Source organism: Melanostigma gelatinosum (assembly GCF_949748355.1).
Source record: "Melanostigma gelatinosum genome assembly, chromosome: 11".
Lineage (NCBI taxonomy): Eukaryota > Metazoa > Chordata > Actinopteri > Perciformes > Zoarcidae > Melanostigma > Melanostigma gelatinosum.
In genome coordinates, this window is record NC_136644.1 from 9,259,807 (window position 1) to 9,277,525 (window position 17,719).

Consider the following 17,719-nt stretch of genomic DNA (forward strand, 5'->3'; position numbering starts at 1 on the left):
CATGGTAACACCAGATCACAACATTTATAAAAAGGGTTTTCTTTGATACAGACATGTCACAGGAACATTTTCCAACATACTGCACCATTTCACCGAAACACATTAATAATGTAATAATAATAAACTTGCACTAGAGCTGCTGGCTAATAAAAAACCTCTAAAATGTACAAAATATGTATATACAAATCAGCAGCTGCATCAACTATGTTTAAAACACAACATACAGTACAAACTTCAAATGTAACACAGAACCCACCGATATCTTATGTTGCATTTCAAGTTATTTCCCAAAGGGTATGGTTTTATTCGGTGGGCTCCACGGAGGAGGTGGACCGTCTTGGAGTATCGCTTGTATCCGCCTTTCTTCTCTTTGTCTCTTCTGTTCCAGATCCTTCCGTACCTGTTGGGGAAAGAAATATTAACTCTTCCACATAACTTGGATTTACAGTGAGTGAGACCATTTGTATGTGAAAAAACAAAACAAAAGAACCTTCGATGCCACTCACCAGCCAGTTTTCATACATCTCCAAAGCCATTTGATCTCTCTCCTCTTTCATGTAGCGCTCCTCCTCAGCTTTATTTTGGGTTTCCTCGCGCACCGTCGAGACTTTTTCATGGAGAACAACAGTCTTCTTTTCACGCCTTAAACATTTTAAGAAAAAAAGAAAAAGAAAGTGGCTAAACATCAAGCCTTGGCTGCCATCTAGTGGTTGATCATTTTCACTCCCAGACCTTAGAGTTTGATGGGACAGCACTGTGAGGTGTGAATACTGACTTTTAGACCCCAATAAAAATGTGTACAATCAAGTACAGTCGGAGAATTGTATTTAAATACATGTGATCGTTCTATGCTGGCCCTTTAAATTGTTTGCTGGGCAGACTAGCAGGCATTCTCTAAACGTGCCTCGAATGGTACAGCAGCTGCTTCCTTGAGTCAATGATTTACACTCACCAGTCAGAAACAGCAGATTTGCTGTCTCTCTTTCTTTCTTTCTCCTTCTCTTGTTTTCTGAACTGAAGTTTATTTTCAGCTTCTCTTTGTCTTCTGGACTTTTCTTTGAGGAGATGATCATGCTCACTTTTCCATTTCTCAAACACCTGCGATGTTTACAGCATCACCGATTAGCATATCGTCACACAGAAGTGCTTATTAATAACGCACAATAAATCAAGGGACAAACCTGTTGAGCAGATTGCGTCTTTTCTTCTTTCTCTTCAACCGCTCTTTGCACTTTTCTGATCGCGTCCTGCTTTTCTTTGGCTTTTGCTTTGAGACTCTCCGCCTTTGTTTCTTTCCAAGCCTTGTATGATGCAATAGCATCTTCCTTTTTAGCCTCCTCGTCCTGTTATTGTTTTGATTTTTTAAAAGAATGTAAAAAGTGTGCATTTCTGTTGAAATACTGTTTCCTTTATCGTGTTCTATTACTATGTGGTGTGTTGTATTTCCGATTTACAAAACAGATTACTCACTCTTTTCTTCTTCTCTTTCAGGATTTCCTCCTTCTTCTGTATTTGCATATTCTCTCTTGACTTTTCCTTCTTCTTTCGAAGCCATTCCTGTTGGAAATACATGTTAGTGGGTCGGGATTCTAGTTGACCGAGACTCAACTGTAGATACTTTGTTGTCCAGCGGCTGATGAGAAAGAAACAGACTCCCAAGTACTGGCTTTTAAATTAATTATTTGATTACATTAGGACAAGTACAGCGTCTCAAGGCCAAACTCTGCATCTGTACCTGATAATAATGTAATAAAATCGGAGAATAATATAAATGGAGCGTTTAACAGGGTGGAAGAAATTACACTAGAAGTATGTTCTATGCATCTTATACAACTGTAATGAAATCAGTGTCGGAGTATAAGATGGAGCTCCTCTTATGGTTGCATATTGTCCTTCACCATAAAACAAACCAAACACTGCAGAGTTTTCCAACCACTCGGGCTCGTTATCACACCGACCTGGTAAATGGCGGCTCGGAGTGTATCTGCCGCTGGAAGCTGAGAGTCTTGCAGCGAGACTTTACGATCCAGAAGTTTGAGAGTTCCCAGATACCTTGATTCCACTTTCCCGGCGCACACACTGCGCGACCTCTGAGCGGCCTCAGAGGGAGAGCTCCATGTCCTGATGGAGATGAAACGACGGTCAGTTACCAACCCTGTTCTGCCCACGCAGCTTTAGAAGCAGCTAGTGCTGCGGCTTGCTTACTAACCTGGTGTCAAAGGATTTGTGGTGGACACGAGAGAGCTGCTGCGAGTGTTCTCCAGAGTCTGCCTGAGAGGAGACAGAAAGACACATTTACCGAGACCAAGAGGCAGAGCATATCCAACATGACGCAGTCTCACCCGTCCACGAAGGTCTTACATTAAACTCTTCAAACGACGTGGAGTACTTTCTCTCTTTGCTGTCATCGGAAATGAAGCCATCTAAAACAACACAATAAAAACGTCAAGAGGATTACTGCCATTCGAAAAACAAGTGTGTGGTGCTGAGGATGTCACCTCTGGATCCGGAATCCACTGTGGTCTTGGTGAAGAGCTGTGACTGCTCACTCTGACTCGAGGAGGATTTGCTGAGGCCGCATGAAACTGCTTGACTGCCTTCTTTCCACTGCGATGAAACGGCATAACAAACACGCGCTCCAATCAGAAGATGTTTCAACTACAAATACCGAACAAGCCGAGCAGAGAGACGTGCATGTGCACCGCGGCTCCTTACAGCGGTGTTGCTGGACGTGTCGGGGGCGAGGGGGATAGATGCAGAGGACGTCTGGGGCCTGCTGAGATCCGGAGATCCAGCGTCTTCAGCCGTCTTCTCCGCAGCGTGAAGGCTCAACCCGAGAGTCCTTTGCCTCGGTTTGGGCCTGGGTGGCTCCCTATTGGTATCTGAATAAAGACAGTTTATTGAAATATGGATTTAAAAAACGCTTGTACATGAAACGGTGTAAACGGACCTGCTGAGGACACGCGTGTGAGGTCAGTTGCTGATAACGGAGTGTGGGAGCCGTCCTCCAGAGCAGAGGTTCTCTTCTTCTCGGGACCCGGAGTTTCCGCCCCACTGTTGTCAGATGGTAAGGGCAACGGCAAGTCCAGGAGAGAGTCATCTGACGTTTGGTACGACAGAGATATACTTGAGCTCCTTCTCGTGATTTGGGGATCGGCGGACACCGCATCACTGCTTTCAAATGGCACGTTGTCGTCACCGATGTTCGTGGAGTCGCCGTGATTGCTGTGTGGACTGGTGGAAGAGTCGGGCGGCTCGTTTTCGCGTGACTCTGGTGCCGCCGCGTCGTCCGGGGGAGAGACGATTCTCTGGGTTTTCAGAAATGAAACTCTCTTCGTCCTGCCGCGTTTTCCCTCGTCGTCTGAAATGTCAAAGTCGTTGATTTTGGGTCGACTCTTCGCCGCCTTGATCGCGCCGGCCCTCTTTTTACTCGATTTGAGGAGCTCGTTCAGAAAATCTGTGAAAAACAGAGAAATCAAATACAGAAATTTAGAAAGATCAAAAATAGAGAATGACAAGATAGGACCAGCCATCAAACTGTATCTGTTGACAAAACAATTTAGTCTCAATGTCCACTTACTAGCTTTTACTGGAGCTTTTTAACTACATCTTACGATCCCTTCTTAAGTGGATGGTTTCTGGCCAACTGAACAAACTATATCCACTGAGGAGGACTCAGAGATATGGTTGAAAAACTAGTAGAAAGTGACATGGAGTTAAGCTACTCACCTTAACTTTCACACTGAACAATGCATCCATCTAAGTTGAAGGTGTCTGACTAACAATATTATCCAAAGGAGGAAGCAGAATCATATGGTCTGCTCCATTGATGTTCTGCTGTAACTCTTGTTGCCATCTGACATTTTCCTCCTATAAAGCAGTGATGTTAACCCTTCATCCTGCCGAGGTTGGCAGGGAGGAATGAACTGCGAGGACTGAATGTGTAATAGCTGTACTGACCCCCACAGCCATTTAACAGTCCATTTGACTAGATATTTAAACCTGATGTTACTGAACACTGCTAATTCGGCATAAAATAGGAAACTTTTTTCCAGCAAGTTCAGTCAAAGTTACATTCGTAGCACAACAGACGTGGGAGAAGCGGGACGGTTCAACCATTTATCCATTACTTTGAGTTTAACCGTCTCTGCTTTCACTCTACTCACAAGCTCCAACCAAATTGTAATGTATGTATTTAAAAAAAAAAATAAGATGAGCTTCCTACATCCTGGTTGGGAATCACTGCTGAAAAAAACTGCCATTTACAGAGTAATTTCTGATAATCTCTTCATAATTTCTCCAATTTGTTTTCATGCATTTTCACCACAGATGCATAAAAGTATTAAGTCACTTTCACAAAGTGGTGTAAATGGGATACACCAGCTAGCATCAGGCACTGATGCACTGTCGACCGCAGTAAACGAAAGCACCACAGAGACCCACATCTAGAGGATGTCGATGCTGCGCCATCTCACCGTCTTCATCGTCATTGAAGTCATCGGAGTACGAGTATCGATCTGTTTCTGCCTTGCTTGCTCTGGCGGAGACAGCAGCCTGAAGTTCGTCCTGAAACGTTTTGGATGAGATTAAACTGACTCTGTTGTTCACCTCACTTTATCTTTTGCTTCTCCCAACTACTACAACACACACATATCACAGTACACCATTAAAAGCATACAGGTATATAGTATGCAATGTAATAGTGCAAATGCCGTGGGCAGGTAGAAAGCAGGTAAGTCTAGTAAGTACATGAGATAACGTGTGTTGTTCAGGGGGCTGTGGGTTTAACTGACTAATTAGTCTGCTCTCACGTGGTGACATGGAGACTGCACACAACACTTTACCTGAAACGTCGTTCTCCTCGATGTTTTCGGGCTCTTCATGTAAGCCAGTGTCCTGAACTGCTGATTCGTCATTCTGAGAACTACAACGCTGCACGCTGTCCTCTGAACGCGTCCACTCACGTTAGCATTGCTAGCTAAGCTAGTGGTCGCTAGTTTCACTGTGACAAGTAATGTTAGCTTGCTATAGGCTTCCTGTGCTTAGTACATACGAGTATTGCTAAATTACCATTCTGCTAAGTTTGTCTGATCCATACATACTATAACGTTAGCTATTCGTAAATGGTACTACCTAGATAGCTCGCGACAGTGGGCTGACTGACTTGTTGATGGTTACCCTGGGAAACGTGGAAAAGAGTTCCGTCTCACCACTGCGCATGCTCAGAGGATTACAAACTCAATTTTAACAACCAAAACACACGCACACACACATGATTCAACCTATTTGGGAGCAGTTAATCGATAATACTGATGTGAAGACAGGCGTCTATAAAGTATCTGTCAAAGTATGAACGGAGGCGTAAAAATCAGTCATACAGCAATAGGCCACTGGGTTATACAGAAGTTTTATTGTTTTCTACTTTAAGGTGCAGTGTGTACGATTTGGTGGCATCTAGCGGTGAAGGTGCAAATTGCAACTAACTTCTTCTGTATCAAGCGTGTGGCAATGTTCTTGCACTGAAGTGTAACTAAAACATACGTAATTTATGGACTAATAAAATAATAAAATACACAGGCAGACAGCAAGACTGAATTATTTTTATTTTGTTATCGGAAAAGTGCATAGTTGAAGCCCTTTTTCTTAGACTGAAACAGTGTAAATCGTGGTCTCCTGCGGTAACAGATGGTCCACTTGTTCATCTCACAACCTAGTATGGCTTCCCCCTTCATTATACACACCGTCTCAGGTTTTACTTAACTTTCCCCATCTCCTCCCGAGTCTAGAAAGACGTAGGGAAGAAATCTTTAGAGGGCCTTATTCGCTGATATGGAAAATAAGAGAAGATATTACAGATGATATTCAGGTTCTGAACTCTTACACCATGTATATCAAGAAAGACACTTCAATTTTAAGACTAATCCACGTAAATTCAGATATCACAAGTGCCCCTGAATACATAATCCAAGGCCCAGACACACTTTCACAGCCATGTTGCCATGACAGGGGCACGACAAAGATAAGGTCAGTGACGAGAAAACAGGAAACCCTCCATCATGTACTGCAATACAACAGCCAACAATAAAAAAACATTCACTTGTTATAATGTTCCATTTTTCTTGAAATTGTATCAAAGAAGTGTTGACACTCTAAAGTAACTTTGAGGCCGTTGTACTGTGTTGTAAATATCCACCCACAGTTACAGACAGGGTACAAGAACACCAGATATTCACCACTATATTGCTCTGCATTAGAGATTTCTATTGTTCTGTTCACTAATTAAACCTTCTAGCTGACAAACGTTTTTTAAATGAATCACTCATTTAGCAGCTCTGGACCAAGAGAAACCAACAAATCCTGTAAACCATGGTAAAGAGAGAACCTCTAGATCATTCCAACGGCCTCTTCTGATCTCATTTTATATCAAAAATGAACCCAAATATTGCTGTTCTTTCACAAGAAGTTGTCGCAGCATCGAGACCAGAATTTCAACATTGGCACCGTTTTCTAGCTCCTTTCCTTTAAATTGTGTCGACATCATCATCATACAGAAGTTTTAGAAGTAGAAACTCAATGCTCCAATCAACCACAGACTGCAGGCCCTCACCTCCACCATTTCAGACCGCTGACTCAGCACAACACGCCTTCATAAGACGGCATACCACAACAAAAATAAGATTCTCTGCTACTAATAAGTGAATACACAATTCTGACTTGTTTTCATCTTTTTACCACTAAACAATGACAGTACATGGAATCATCTCGATTTGATTAAAATGCTTGTGCGGAGTATATTGTTTTACAATGATCACACTTAATACACATCTGTATGCCTGCAATTCAGTTCATTTCAACTACGTGAAATGGGAGCATTTGACCGTCCAACCGTAGCCCGTTAAACAGATCGGTGGTCCAGATAACTTACAACCACGGTCACACAACCAACAGTCGCTTAAAGGGACAGACGCGTTTACGGAGACGTCGTTCACACAACACACCGGACTGTTTGCTGGAGTATGTACTCGGACTGAGGCCTGAGCGTAAACACAGAAGATGGATTGGCTGTATTGAAATCAACGCCGTGTTGCTGTGATCCTAATTCATAATAGTATTCGTCCATGTAAATTAATTGCGTTAATTATTATGCTGGTTTAAATGTGCTGTTAAAACACTACGTGATATGACATCATTACTGGCACCGTTTATAGAGTTGTGACTTAGAAGTGGAAAGAGAGGAATGTTTCAGAGAGAGACCCGCCACCCTTCATCACTCAGCAAGCACTTGAACAACTATTTATCAGTTGGGCTCCAGTGACAGGAGTCAGAGACAAATCAACCACAAAAAAACACAGTGGCAATAAAGTAGGAGAAAAGCAAAAGATATTTGAATGAAGGGGAGATGACGCTGTCCCTTTGTCAGGCACAGGCTGTGCAGCTCCAGTCAGAGCAGGTGGGTGAGTGCTGGTGCTCTCCACTGCTAGTCGATAGGGGGCGCTGGAGGCTCTCTTCCATTGCGCTGCAAAAAAGAAAATATTAAGTCTTAACAACAGAAACAATAATCATAAAAATAAAAAACAAGTTAGCTCCAAATTTGGACACACAATGTTCATCTGGTTGTGTACAGCCAGAGGCTGAGTCCCCGTTTCAGCTGCGGTCAGCAACTTTGGAGAAACAAACAAGAACAAGCTATAATAACAATAATAATATAACAGAAACACCCAGCCCAGCATAGTCACCTCTAGCAGCGCGAGCTCCAAAAGTCACTAAATTTAGCAAGGAAGTCTCCAAGTCGGCTACACTGACATCCCGTCCATCCAAAGCCACTCCCCCAAAATAATCATAATGAACGTACACAACCACCATGGCTACCGTTAGTACTCACAGCTGTCAAGCTAGCAGCTTGTGGTTGACATGGGTCACAATAATGAGTGCACAGGCAGAATAGCCATAGTTAGAGGTTAGTAACACGAACCGGTCAAAACGTCTGCTGGGAAAAAGGAATATAAAATAATAAACTGTGACGATGCAATGGAAATAACACGAACTGAAAAACAAAGAAATAAGACAGGAAGATGTGGTAGTGGCTGCACATTCAAAAATATATGTACAAAATATAGAATATAATAATAAAATAGATGATCGGGAATCTTATTAACGACGATAAGCGTTTCACTCAGCGCGTATCGTACACTTTTATGATCCGAATTTTGACTTTTTCTTTTTCTGCATGTTTCAGCTTTGAACACTTTACAAGAGATAGGCTAATAGCTAGCATGTAGCAAAAGAAGTGTCACTATTAACATCGCTTCTTTCTTTTTGTATTTTCGTTATCCAGGTTTATAGTTTCCAATGGTGACTCAGTTCAAGTCTATGTCATAAAATCCCCATTAAAGGAAAAATAGCATCCTATTCAGTATCTTCAGCAAACGTATTTCTGTTGTAAACCCATGTTTACAACATCACCGTTACTACGTGGGCGCACTGTGATCGATACTGACATTGTGGGGTCCGTGAGGTTTGCCTGTGGGACGGCTGCCCCTGAGACTGGATGGGCGCAACAGGAACAGGAGCAGAGCCAGCACCCCCCATCCCATCAGAACCATGGGGAGGGTCAGGTCACCGCCGATCGGCCCATTGGGACCCGGCACTGGAAAACAAAGGCATCTTTGCACTTGTAATCGACACTAAATGTTGCTGATCCCACAACACGACACACATTGTGAAAAAACAACAACACACTAATGTGGTCATACATACATTCCTGAGGGCAGTTGGTGTCTGTGCAGTAGGACTGAGATTGCCTGAGCTGAGGGAGACATTACAGAAGGAACAAAGCAGATTCAATACAAGAGGAGACCGGGAAAAAATATATCGTTAATTGATGGCCGACTTATTCACTCTGGTTACCACTCTCCTCATCTCGGGTTAGAGAAAACACAGCAAGTCTATAAACCAATAAAACTGACATAAAACTCCAGAGTTCCTTGTAACACTAGGCACACACACACACACACACACACACACCAAAGTACTGACATGCAAATCCTGTGAAAATTCTTTTGTTATTTGGAAAACACCCTTTTCTCCCTTCGGGTGGTTTCAAGCTCTGAGCCATCTGCAGCTCGCCGTGCAGGTTACACCTCTGCACAAAAGAGCCAATGAGGTCACCTGGAAACACAAAATAATCACGACTTCTATTCTGTGTTAAACGTAGTCCGTCTCCATAATGTTGAGCGCTTCTTTTACACGTTCCAATAAAAGAGAGCTGGGAAATATATTTACATGCCCAAAGCCAACCTGACAGCAGGCAGTGCGACGGAGTGACACGTCTTTGTGTGGACGTGCTTGATTGGCTCTCTGGATAAACACCGAGCAGGAACCAGGATGTGCTGGCTCTGTGCCAGTCGGCAGCTTTTTATTTCCTCCTCTCTGGCTGGGACTTTCATTTGCTTGCTAGTTGATTCTACCGCTAATCTATAGACTTCGGCAGGACATACCTATACTGTGTGCCACACACTTGGATTTCCTGCTCCTGCAACTCAACAATAAGCCAGCCACTTAAGATTTCAAGCGACAGCCGAGGCCACTCACCAGGTTGATGAGGCGCCTCATAGCATACTCGTGGGTGCAGACACACTCACAAGGGTCAAAGCCTCCCTCCGCCATGTCTCACCAGACAGCGTCCACCCTGGAACAAAACGAAAGTACCGTCTCTAACGAGACCAAGTACATGAAGAAAGGAGAGAAACCTAACGCTCCCTCTCGTCAGTGCTGTCCTGTATTGTTGTTTCACAGGGACACAGCTTAGAGGGAGGAGACTGCTCAGTCAAGGACAGTCAGCACTGCTTTATCTCGCTGCATGTAACCTCGGCATTTGTAATTAAAAATAAACTCTAACTAGACTTTTATTGACAGCACACTGGAGTTCATTCTGGTGTCTGAACTGGTTTACACTGATGGTGCACTCGTCGTTAATACAACACTGATTAGGAGCCACGTCATCAGCTAAGAACTGAAAGTAGTTTTGTTGTTAGTTTTAGTTCTGGCATACTGATGGGAAACACAGACAGTGCCTGGATTAGTCGTAGGCTAATGCACAGATGTCTGCTACAGGTGCCTAGTCAAAGTGATCCAGGTTTATACTGCAACACCAGATACTAGATTTTGAGGCTGATAACATGGATATTTGATTGACGGAAATTTGCTTTTTTTGTCTACCTGCCACTGTGGCTGGTGTATTCCAGAATCTTCTAACCACTCACTAGACTACAGTTGGGTTTTTTCCTGCTGGTGACTGAAGCAAATCTAGCAGCCGCCTGCATATTTTACCAGCATTTGGCTGGTGCTAATTTCCATCCTCATTGGCTAAATTTCTTTCTTCTATAATACTGCCATCTTTTTTTTTTTTAAACAACATACACAAACATCTGCAATAAAAAAAGGGTTAGGGTTAGAAAGGTTAAAAAGATGTTTTCCCCCCCCAAAGAATAGTGACCAAAATATGAACAAAGCAGTACAGGACAGTTTTCCTGTCCAAAAATATTTTCCTTGTATTACAAACTGTGTAATGTATTGAGATGGCTTTTGTACCGTTCTTCCTCTATTTTTGTCCTGTTCTTTGCACTGTTTTTGTCATGGCAACATTTCTAGTCTTTTTTCGTGCGTAATGTTGACCAAATTGTTTGCACTGCTTAAATGTTAAATGTAGAACCATTGCCACCAGGGAACCAAAACGGACACCATGTTTTGCATTTCTGTTCAACAAACGTATATGTGTCTATGTATTTCAGCCAATATATCTACCTTACCAAGTTATCTGTATAGCTCTGGTCAAATGTATTTATCCTATGAGCCTACCTATCAATATTTCATATAATTGACATTTGTAATAAATGTAGAATGGACGACAACTCTGCTGGAACACACATTACAAAAATACAAAACTGTTGAATAAACACACGACCGTCACGTTATATGTAATAAACACTGACATATAACTTACACACTTGCATTACTTGACATCGTGCTGTATGGTTATACGTTCATAGTTTCCATGGGTGTCTGCCTGCATATTTCTGAAGTGACGACCAAACGAAGTGGCCAGTTTGATCTCGACCCTGCTGAAAGCCATTCAACGGCAGCAATCATCACTTCTCACATACCAACCCTTCAGTTTGACATTCACGACTATTATAATAACTATGATATAATATAGAATATTGATATCTAACTAATTTAGCTAACGTTAGACTAGCTCCTTGCTAGCCTGGCCAACAACAAAGCCTCATTGCGTTGACTGTTTTTTCTCTCGACTGTTACTAATGAACAGATGATTATCGACAGCTGTGACGGCCAACAGCATGGAAACAGGACTTACTCGAGCTGTGTAGACCTTAAGAAACCGTTCACTGTGTTTGGAGGGCCTGGGCTGCAGCGTTGTTGTCCCCCGCACGGAAACTATTAAACTGCAGACACGACAACCTACCGTCTGTGTTTTGTTGGTGCACGTGAGCCAACCAGCGATTCTTCACGAGAGACATCCGGGAACTAAACGCGCTGGGCGATTCGGACATCTGTCATTGGTTCAGTCATTTGATGGGCGGGACTTTGAGCCAATCCCGGTAAGAAACGATTAGAGCGTCTGGATAGTAAACAAACAGTCCGCTGCCTATCATCATACAGAGGCAGATGAACCGAGCCCCAGCATCTGTACAGTTGTGTAATCAAATATTCAGTGATGGATTGTAACTCGAATACTGTACTTTAAAAAAAAAATGCCTACATTATTATAGTATTGCTACTTTCTACTTCTATTCCAAAACATTGCAGTGGGAAATATTGTAGCCTACTTTAACTCCAACACAAATGTCGGAGGACTGTAGCTACTTTGCTTATTAATTAATAATAATCCAACACTATAATATATTAAATGGAACACTAAGAGGGTCGATTTGCATAATGAATATTTTGGCTTTGATTAAACTTGTATAAACTAAATGTATGTTTCGTATGTAAAATGTGTATAGTAATAAATATAGGTAAGTGTAGTAAAAAGTACAATTTCCAAGTCACTCAGTCAGGTTGGAACCTGACAGCTTCCTTCTCTTACTTTTATTTCACCTCTTGATAAGCCACGTATTGAGAGACGAAACAACTTAAATGGAAGATGATATCTAAGCCACGAAAGCAGTTGGACTGTCAGAAGTAGTTGAAGTGTCAGTCGGTATGTAAGCAGTGATGGCAGTTAAAGAGTGAAAAATGTGTTTAATCGAACAGCTTTCTACCCTTACTTGCATATTTTGCTCCCTAATAAAAAAATCAATCAAGTAAAAGCTCCATTCCACATCAGCGTCAGATGTAAAAATCCTGTAGGTGAATAATAGGGGATAGTCACCATTGCTGGAAAATACAAATCAGATATGTTCAGCACATGATGAGAAATGTCCGGAAAAGGCAAGTGTGAAAAACAACACAAACCCATGTACTAGAGCTCATTAATGAAACTTCCAGTTTCTACTCCATTTAGCTGCACGCTCTGTGTGTGTACTGTATGTTCTGGACTGACTGACGCTGTGCGCCAGCGGGCAGTCGACGGCGACAGTGAGCTTGTCTCTGAAGTGACAATAAGAGGTGGACGGTGAAAGTGAAAGGAGAAGAGCTCCCTAACTGCAGGCAATCCTCCCCCACACAGACAGACAACGCACACGAACGAACGAGAACGAGAGAAAGAGAGAGACCCGGGTCTGGTCGACACAGCAGCTCTTCAGCAGACACAGCCATGGCTAACATCGCGGTCCAAAGGATCAAGCGGGAGTTCAAAGAAGTTCTCAAAAGCGAAGAGGTGCGGTAACGTTTCTGACAATATGTTGTTCCCCCCCCCCCCACTTCGATTCAGCTTGTTTTCTTTGTTACCGTTTTAACTGAACTAACTGAACCAACATTGCCTAACGTCAGGTCCCAGTCCTGCTGTAGGTCAGGCCTAAACAGGAGAACTTTAGCTTAGCTTTAGCTTGATGTCAGTGCCCCGGCCGAACCTATCCTGTTATTGTCAGGTGGGTGTGTTCAGGAAACACCGTGGATTCAGCTTTGTCAAGTGACAGGCCGCTTGTTTCTAACGAATAGTGCCGCATACCTGTGGGTAACTACTTAACTAAATGAAACATACCTTGTATGGTTAATACCCGCCTCATAAAAGGCAGCGTATGTGTTTACTTACGGTAATTAGCCGATGGCTCTTCGAGTTAGCAGCTTTTAGCTTGGTAATGGTAACGATATTTTGATATCTCAACCTAAGTTAGCATTAGCCCGTGGTGTTCATGATACAACGTTCACCAACTTATCATTTTTTAAAACAGTTGGTTTCTATTAGGGAAGGATTTAAGCCATTTAGAGTGTATTTTGTCATTCTACTGCCTGTCAAGTCTTGTTGTTGTGGGTTTGTAGTTATGCCAACCTTTGCTAGCTTGGCTCCAGTAGCAAGCTATCCACGCTGCTAACTTATTTAAATATCCCAATGGCTCCTGTTGAACTCTGTAACAAACTTTGGAGTACAGTTGTTGTGCCTTTTTAACAGCTGACATTTGTGCAGCTTTCACATGTTTGTAAAATAATGTGGTTTGACACTTGACAGACATGTCGCGACACCGCGCTGTGATTCCGTGGAGCACCAGGGTAACGTTACCTTCTCATTTGTCCCAACCTATAGACTAGTAAAAACCAGATCAAAGTAGATTTGGTGGATGAGAACTTCACAGAGCTGAGGGGGGAGATAGCAGGTCCTCCCGATACACCATATGAAGGTATCGTCACACACCTGCATTACAATGGCCTGACAACATATCTACCATGACACTTTATGATTTGTCATGCTGAAACATTTTGATGTTTTTCTTTCTTCATTTCAAGGTGGCAGATTTCAGCTTGAAATAAAAATCCCAGAAACCTATCCTTTTAACCCTCCAAAGGTACGAGCACAATACTTGCTGCATGTCCTTTACTCCTTTCTCTCACGTTCCAGTGCATTTACATGCACACGGCCATCCTGGTTAGGCGTCATGGTTTGGAGAAAACATTCTGGTTTCAAAAAAACATATATACGCTCTTAATCCTGCTTTTAAGGAACGCGAAGGTGCACGCTGAGGTACTCTAGTGTGGCTTGTAGACACCGTAAACAGTTTTCTGATCACTGTCTGCCGTGTGCACAGGTCTACTCTAGCTATATAATTGTCAATAAATTAAAGTGACAATCTGCTTTATCTCAAATGCAGGGGTGATGGGCATACAATCCTTTATCACAGTGATTTCACGTAGCAAAGATAATAATTTATATGTGGTGATACAATAGTTTCTATCCAGTGAATGAAATACCTGACGCATTATGTCCTTTGTCACATTGATGCAATTCATATAACAACCCAATATTGCCAGAAACTAGTTGTGCTCATTGATTTGTAACATTGCCCACAATGGCCTTAAAGCAGCAGCTACCGTGACATGAACGGTATGACAAAATCGACCCAAATATCATCAAAACAAAGAATACTCAAGGCCAGGATACAAGTGTGCATCTAAGTGTACCCATTGTAACCCCCCCCCCCCCCCCCCTTTCCTCCATAGTTACACCATTTTAATCCAGGTAACTTTCTTTTAAGGTGCGTTTCATCACTAAGATCTGGCACCCTAATATCAGTTCTGTGACGGGAGCAATATGTCTGGACATTTTAAAAGACCAGTGGTGAGTGAGATGCATCTGAACCTTGCAACGTACTTTACTGCATGTTCCCGTGCGTGTCCCTTGTCTCCAACGCCCTCCATGTATCCGTCCCACGCAGGGCAGCTGCCATGACCCTCCGGACGGTGCTGTTGTCTCTACAGGCTCTCCTTGCCGCAGCAGAACCAGATGATCCACAGGACGCAGTAGTAGCCAACCAGGTGAGAACGACATTTTTCGGAAACACTAGGCCTGTCTCTCTATCTGTACTTTTATTGTTTTTGACATTTAACCCTCACTGGGCTGTCTGTCTGCATCCTCAGTACAAGCAGAACCCAGAGATGTACAAACAGACCGCGAGGCTGTGGTCTCACGTCTACGGAGGGGCTCCGGTCTCTAGCGCCGACTACAACCGCAAAATAGACAAACTCTGTTCGATGGGCTTTGATAAGGTCAGAACCACTTTGTTCTACCATAACATTCATTTACATTGTTGGCATGGTGTGGAATTGAAACAGTTGATTTAATAGATCACTTGATTGTCTGTCAATTAATGGGCAACTATTTTGACAATGTATTCGTCGTTTGAGTAGGTTTCTTCAGTAATTGTGGCAAAGATTTTCTTGTTCCAGCTTCTGTCGAGTAAATATTTTCCTCTTAACCCTGGTTGGACGAAACAAGACAATTACTCCGGGAACTTAACGTTTGGCATTACTTCTACTGTATTCTGGCATTTTATAGGCTAAACAAAAAATAGACTGCAATATTAATTGATTATGAAAATAGTCATCACAGCCAAATTGTTAGTTGCTGCCTTAGTTGACAGCGTTCTTGTTGGAGCAACAGGGTTTGGAGTCTCAATAAAGTAAATCTCAAAGGATTTACTCTTAAGGCACAAATTATCCAAACAAATTAATAAAAATTTTAAAAAAATCAGTTCAAAGGGTCGACATATTTGATGTTCATAATAGCATACTGTAAAATCATCCTTTCAGTTCTTATTAATTTGATCTTGTAAATGACGCACTGCTTACAATCACTTTTAAAATCCCATGTCCCCGTCGCTCACAGAACGCAGTAATAGCGGCCTTGTCTTCAAAATCCTGGGACGTGGAAACAGCGACAGAGCTGCTCCTCAGCAACTGAGGCAACGCAGCAAGATGTGAGGATCCCAAACTCCCCATCCCATCCATCATGGCCTTTTGTTAAACACATACACCACCCCCCCACCCCCATGGCAGTCTGAGCCGTCTCTTATAACAAGTTTGTTTGCTATAAACTCAACACCGGTAGCAACATGCACACCGCCCCGCTGTCTTTTCTCCCACTAATATAAAATGTGTGTCCTTGTTATAAGCCACCAAACACTTTCACTCATGCATTTTGTCATCCATGTCCATTCATATTAGCTCTGAAATGTGTGTTCCTTAATATCTCAAAGAATCAAATACCTGCCTTTGCTGCTGGGTTTTCCAGGGTGAAATGTGAAGGAAACCCAGCATATTGCTCCTCCCAGTACACCACCAATGACCACCTCCAGCAACCAGTTGGAGATAATTCTCTTATACAGACATTTAACACCGTAAAAGTCTAGCTGGATAGTGTTCTGCATTGAGTGGTGTAATGGTTCTTTATCATATCACATAGATGCTGCAACACCCTGCAGTTTCTTTTTGTTTGTAGAATTAGAAAACGTCACACCAAACATCTGCACATAAGGAAAAGGTTAACTGTAAATAGATGCGTGTAAATTTGAAAATACATCGAGGATATACTTTCTTTCTTACATGGCATTGTAACACAAATTATTTTAAATACGAACAATGCCTAGTTTACAATTATATGGGGAGAGATCTTTTTATGCTTTTGTGATCCACCAGGAATGCCTCTGAAATGGCAGTTTTTATTTTTTTTCTTAAGATTGTTGCTCAGCCAAAGTCCTGGCCCTAATGGGACACGAAGTGATAGCCAGGTCAGGCCCCTGAAGGACATCATATGCCACCCTTTTCTGCTGCACCACAATCCAACTTTTTTTCTTGTCTTTTATTGTCCTCTGGGCAGATTCTTTGCCCGACGGGAAACGCACTTCAACAAGAAATGAGTGACCGAGTTTGCAATGCTTTTGTTTTTTTAAAACTAATTTCAGAGCGACTGCGTTACTTTTAGCCGCGGATTAAGGATCTTCTCGCCCTCTCCAGTCCTGATGTGGATCATTGAGAGGGGGAGCTTCCAATCCAACGCCACTCAAATCAAAACGTTGGCCACGTGCGTACAGGCGACAACCCCCCCCCAAACACGCTTTGCTACACAGCCAAATACAATACTCACTGAGGTCCTTGAATGATGTCGGACGTGTCGTTTAAGAGGCCGGGACTCCTCTGCAGGCCTGCAGTGTTTTCATTTGTGGTACATGGACTGTAAAGAAATGTTCGGGAAGTGGGGTGTCGATAAAACCTCAAAGCCTTTAAAAAAAACCCCATCTTCCCCACCACCACATTACAGTACTACATGGAGTTCTCGTGCTCCCTCTCCACTGACTGAAGACAGTTTCCAACCAGAGCCAAAAAAAAAGGCATACTCCATCTCCTTGACTTGTAAATAGTCCAGGTCTTGATAAAGAGCCGTCTCGTTATCACTAGAGTGCACCATTGATGGCTGGATCTATATTTTGGAAGACAAGAGGAAGCGGGCCCCCGGCTTCCTGGTTCTCTCACTATGTACAATATTGCACGATGATGAATCATAGAAAAATCGGGCTGTCTCATCTCAGTTTCTCCTTTTGGGTCGAGACTTATTTGTCCTCTTTTGTTTCCTTGGAAGCGAGCATCAGCAGTATAAAAAGCATGGTTATTTATTGTGACAGTGTCATGTTTCTTTGATTAAAAAAAACAAACTGTGGAAACTCACGTTGGATTCTTGTCAAGTCTCTTGGCTTCTGATACCTGCGCTCCAGAGACACGGCGATCAACACAAAAGCACTGGTAACATCTAAAAAGATTTTATTTTCTG

General features: G+C 42.6%; 3 protein-coding genes across 4 annotated transcripts; 1 reads left to right on the plus strand and 2 right to left on the minus strand.

The window, feature by feature from the left end:
* map9 (microtubule-associated protein 9) lies at positions 1 to 5,031 on the minus strand. The gene is made up of 13 exons (XM_079278954.1): positions 4,845 to 5,031; positions 4,476 to 4,566; positions 2,951 to 3,457; positions 2,716 to 2,882; positions 2,499 to 2,607; positions 2,362 to 2,423; positions 2,210 to 2,271; positions 1,959 to 2,121; positions 1,471 to 1,557; positions 1,182 to 1,343; positions 953 to 1,098; positions 507 to 642; positions 1 to 400 (listed from the first exon to the last, which is right to left on the minus strand). The coding sequence occupies exons 1-13, from the start codon at positions 4,914 to 4,916 to the stop codon at positions 281 to 283; spliced, it is 1,884 nt and encodes a 627-aa protein (XP_079135080.1). The 5' UTR covers positions 4,917 to 5,031; the 3' UTR covers positions 1 to 280.
* Positions 5,032 to 5,584: 553 nt separating this feature from the next.
* smim14 (small integral membrane protein 14) lies at positions 5,585 to 11,497 on the minus strand. The gene is made up of 5 exons (XM_079278964.1): positions 11,378 to 11,497; positions 9,592 to 9,688; positions 8,758 to 8,806; positions 8,499 to 8,647; positions 5,585 to 7,516 (listed from the first exon to the last, which is right to left on the minus strand). Exons 2-5 carry the CDS (start codon positions 9,664 to 9,666, stop codon positions 7,478 to 7,480), a joined length of 312 nt encoding a protein of 103 aa, XP_079135090.1. The 5' UTR covers positions 9,667 to 9,688; positions 11,378 to 11,497; the 3' UTR covers positions 5,585 to 7,477.
* Positions 11,498 to 12,598: 1,101 nt separating this feature from the next.
* On the plus strand, positions 12,599 to 17,616 carry ube2kb (ubiquitin-conjugating enzyme E2Kb). 2 transcript variants are annotated; one of them, XM_079278961.1, is made up of 8 exons: positions 12,599 to 12,841; positions 13,706 to 13,799; positions 13,906 to 13,964; positions 14,652 to 14,734; positions 14,832 to 14,931; positions 15,034 to 15,162; positions 15,782 to 15,872; positions 16,857 to 17,616. In XM_079278961.1, exons 1-7 carry the CDS (start codon positions 12,779 to 12,781, stop codon positions 15,854 to 15,856), a joined length of 603 nt encoding a protein of 200 aa, XP_079135087.1. In that variant the 5' UTR covers positions 12,599 to 12,778; the 3' UTR covers positions 15,857 to 15,872; positions 16,857 to 17,616. The 2 variants fall into 2 exon arrangements, with proteins under 2 accessions (XP_079135087.1, XP_079135086.1); XM_079278960.1 differs by having other exon boundaries at positions 15,782 to 17,616.
* The last annotated feature ends 103 nt before the right edge of the window (positions 17,617 to 17,719 follow it).

What these genes read in the sequence shown, in the direction of transcription:
- ube2kb (XM_079278960.1), top strand. Translation starts at nt 12,779, where the DNA reads ATGGCTAACATCGCGGTCCAAAGGATCAAGCGGGAGTTCAAAGAAGTT. An exon ending in AAGTTCTCAAAAGCGAAGAG is followed by an intron (nt 12,842 to 13,705) that starts GTGCGGTAACGT and finishes CCCAACCTATAG; the next exon opens with ACTAGTAAAAACCAGATCAA. An exon ending in ATCCTTTTAACCCTCCAAAG is followed by an intron (nt 13,965 to 14,651) that starts GTACGAGCACAA and finishes CTTTCTTTTAAG; the next exon opens with GTGCGTTTCATCACTAAGAT.
- smim14 (XM_079278964.1), bottom strand. Translation starts at nt 9,666, where the DNA reads ATGGCGGAGGGAGGCTTTGACCCTTGTGAGTGTGTCTGCACCCACGAG. An exon ending in TGAGGCGCCTCATCAACCTG is followed by an intron (nt 8,807 to 9,591) that starts GTGAGTGGCCTC and finishes TGTCTCCCTCAG; the next exon opens with CTCAGGCAATCTCAGTCCTA. An exon ending in CACCAACTGCCCTCAGGAAT is followed by an intron (nt 8,648 to 8,757) that starts GTATGTATGACC and finishes TTTGTTTTCCAG; the next exon opens with TGCCGGGTCCCAATGGGCCG.
- map9 (XM_079278954.1), bottom strand. Translation starts at nt 4,916, where the DNA reads ATGACGAATCAGCAGTTCAGGACACTGGCTTACATGAAGAGCCCGAAA. An exon ending in AAATCTGCTGTTTCTGACTG is followed by an intron (nt 643 to 952) that starts GTGAGTGTAAAT and finishes AAAATGTTTAAG; the next exon opens with GCGTGAAAAGAAGACTGTTG. An exon ending in AGATGTATGAAAACTGGCTG is followed by an intron (nt 401 to 506) that starts GTGAGTGGCATC and finishes TTTCCCCAACAG; the next exon opens with GTACGGAAGGATCTGGAACA.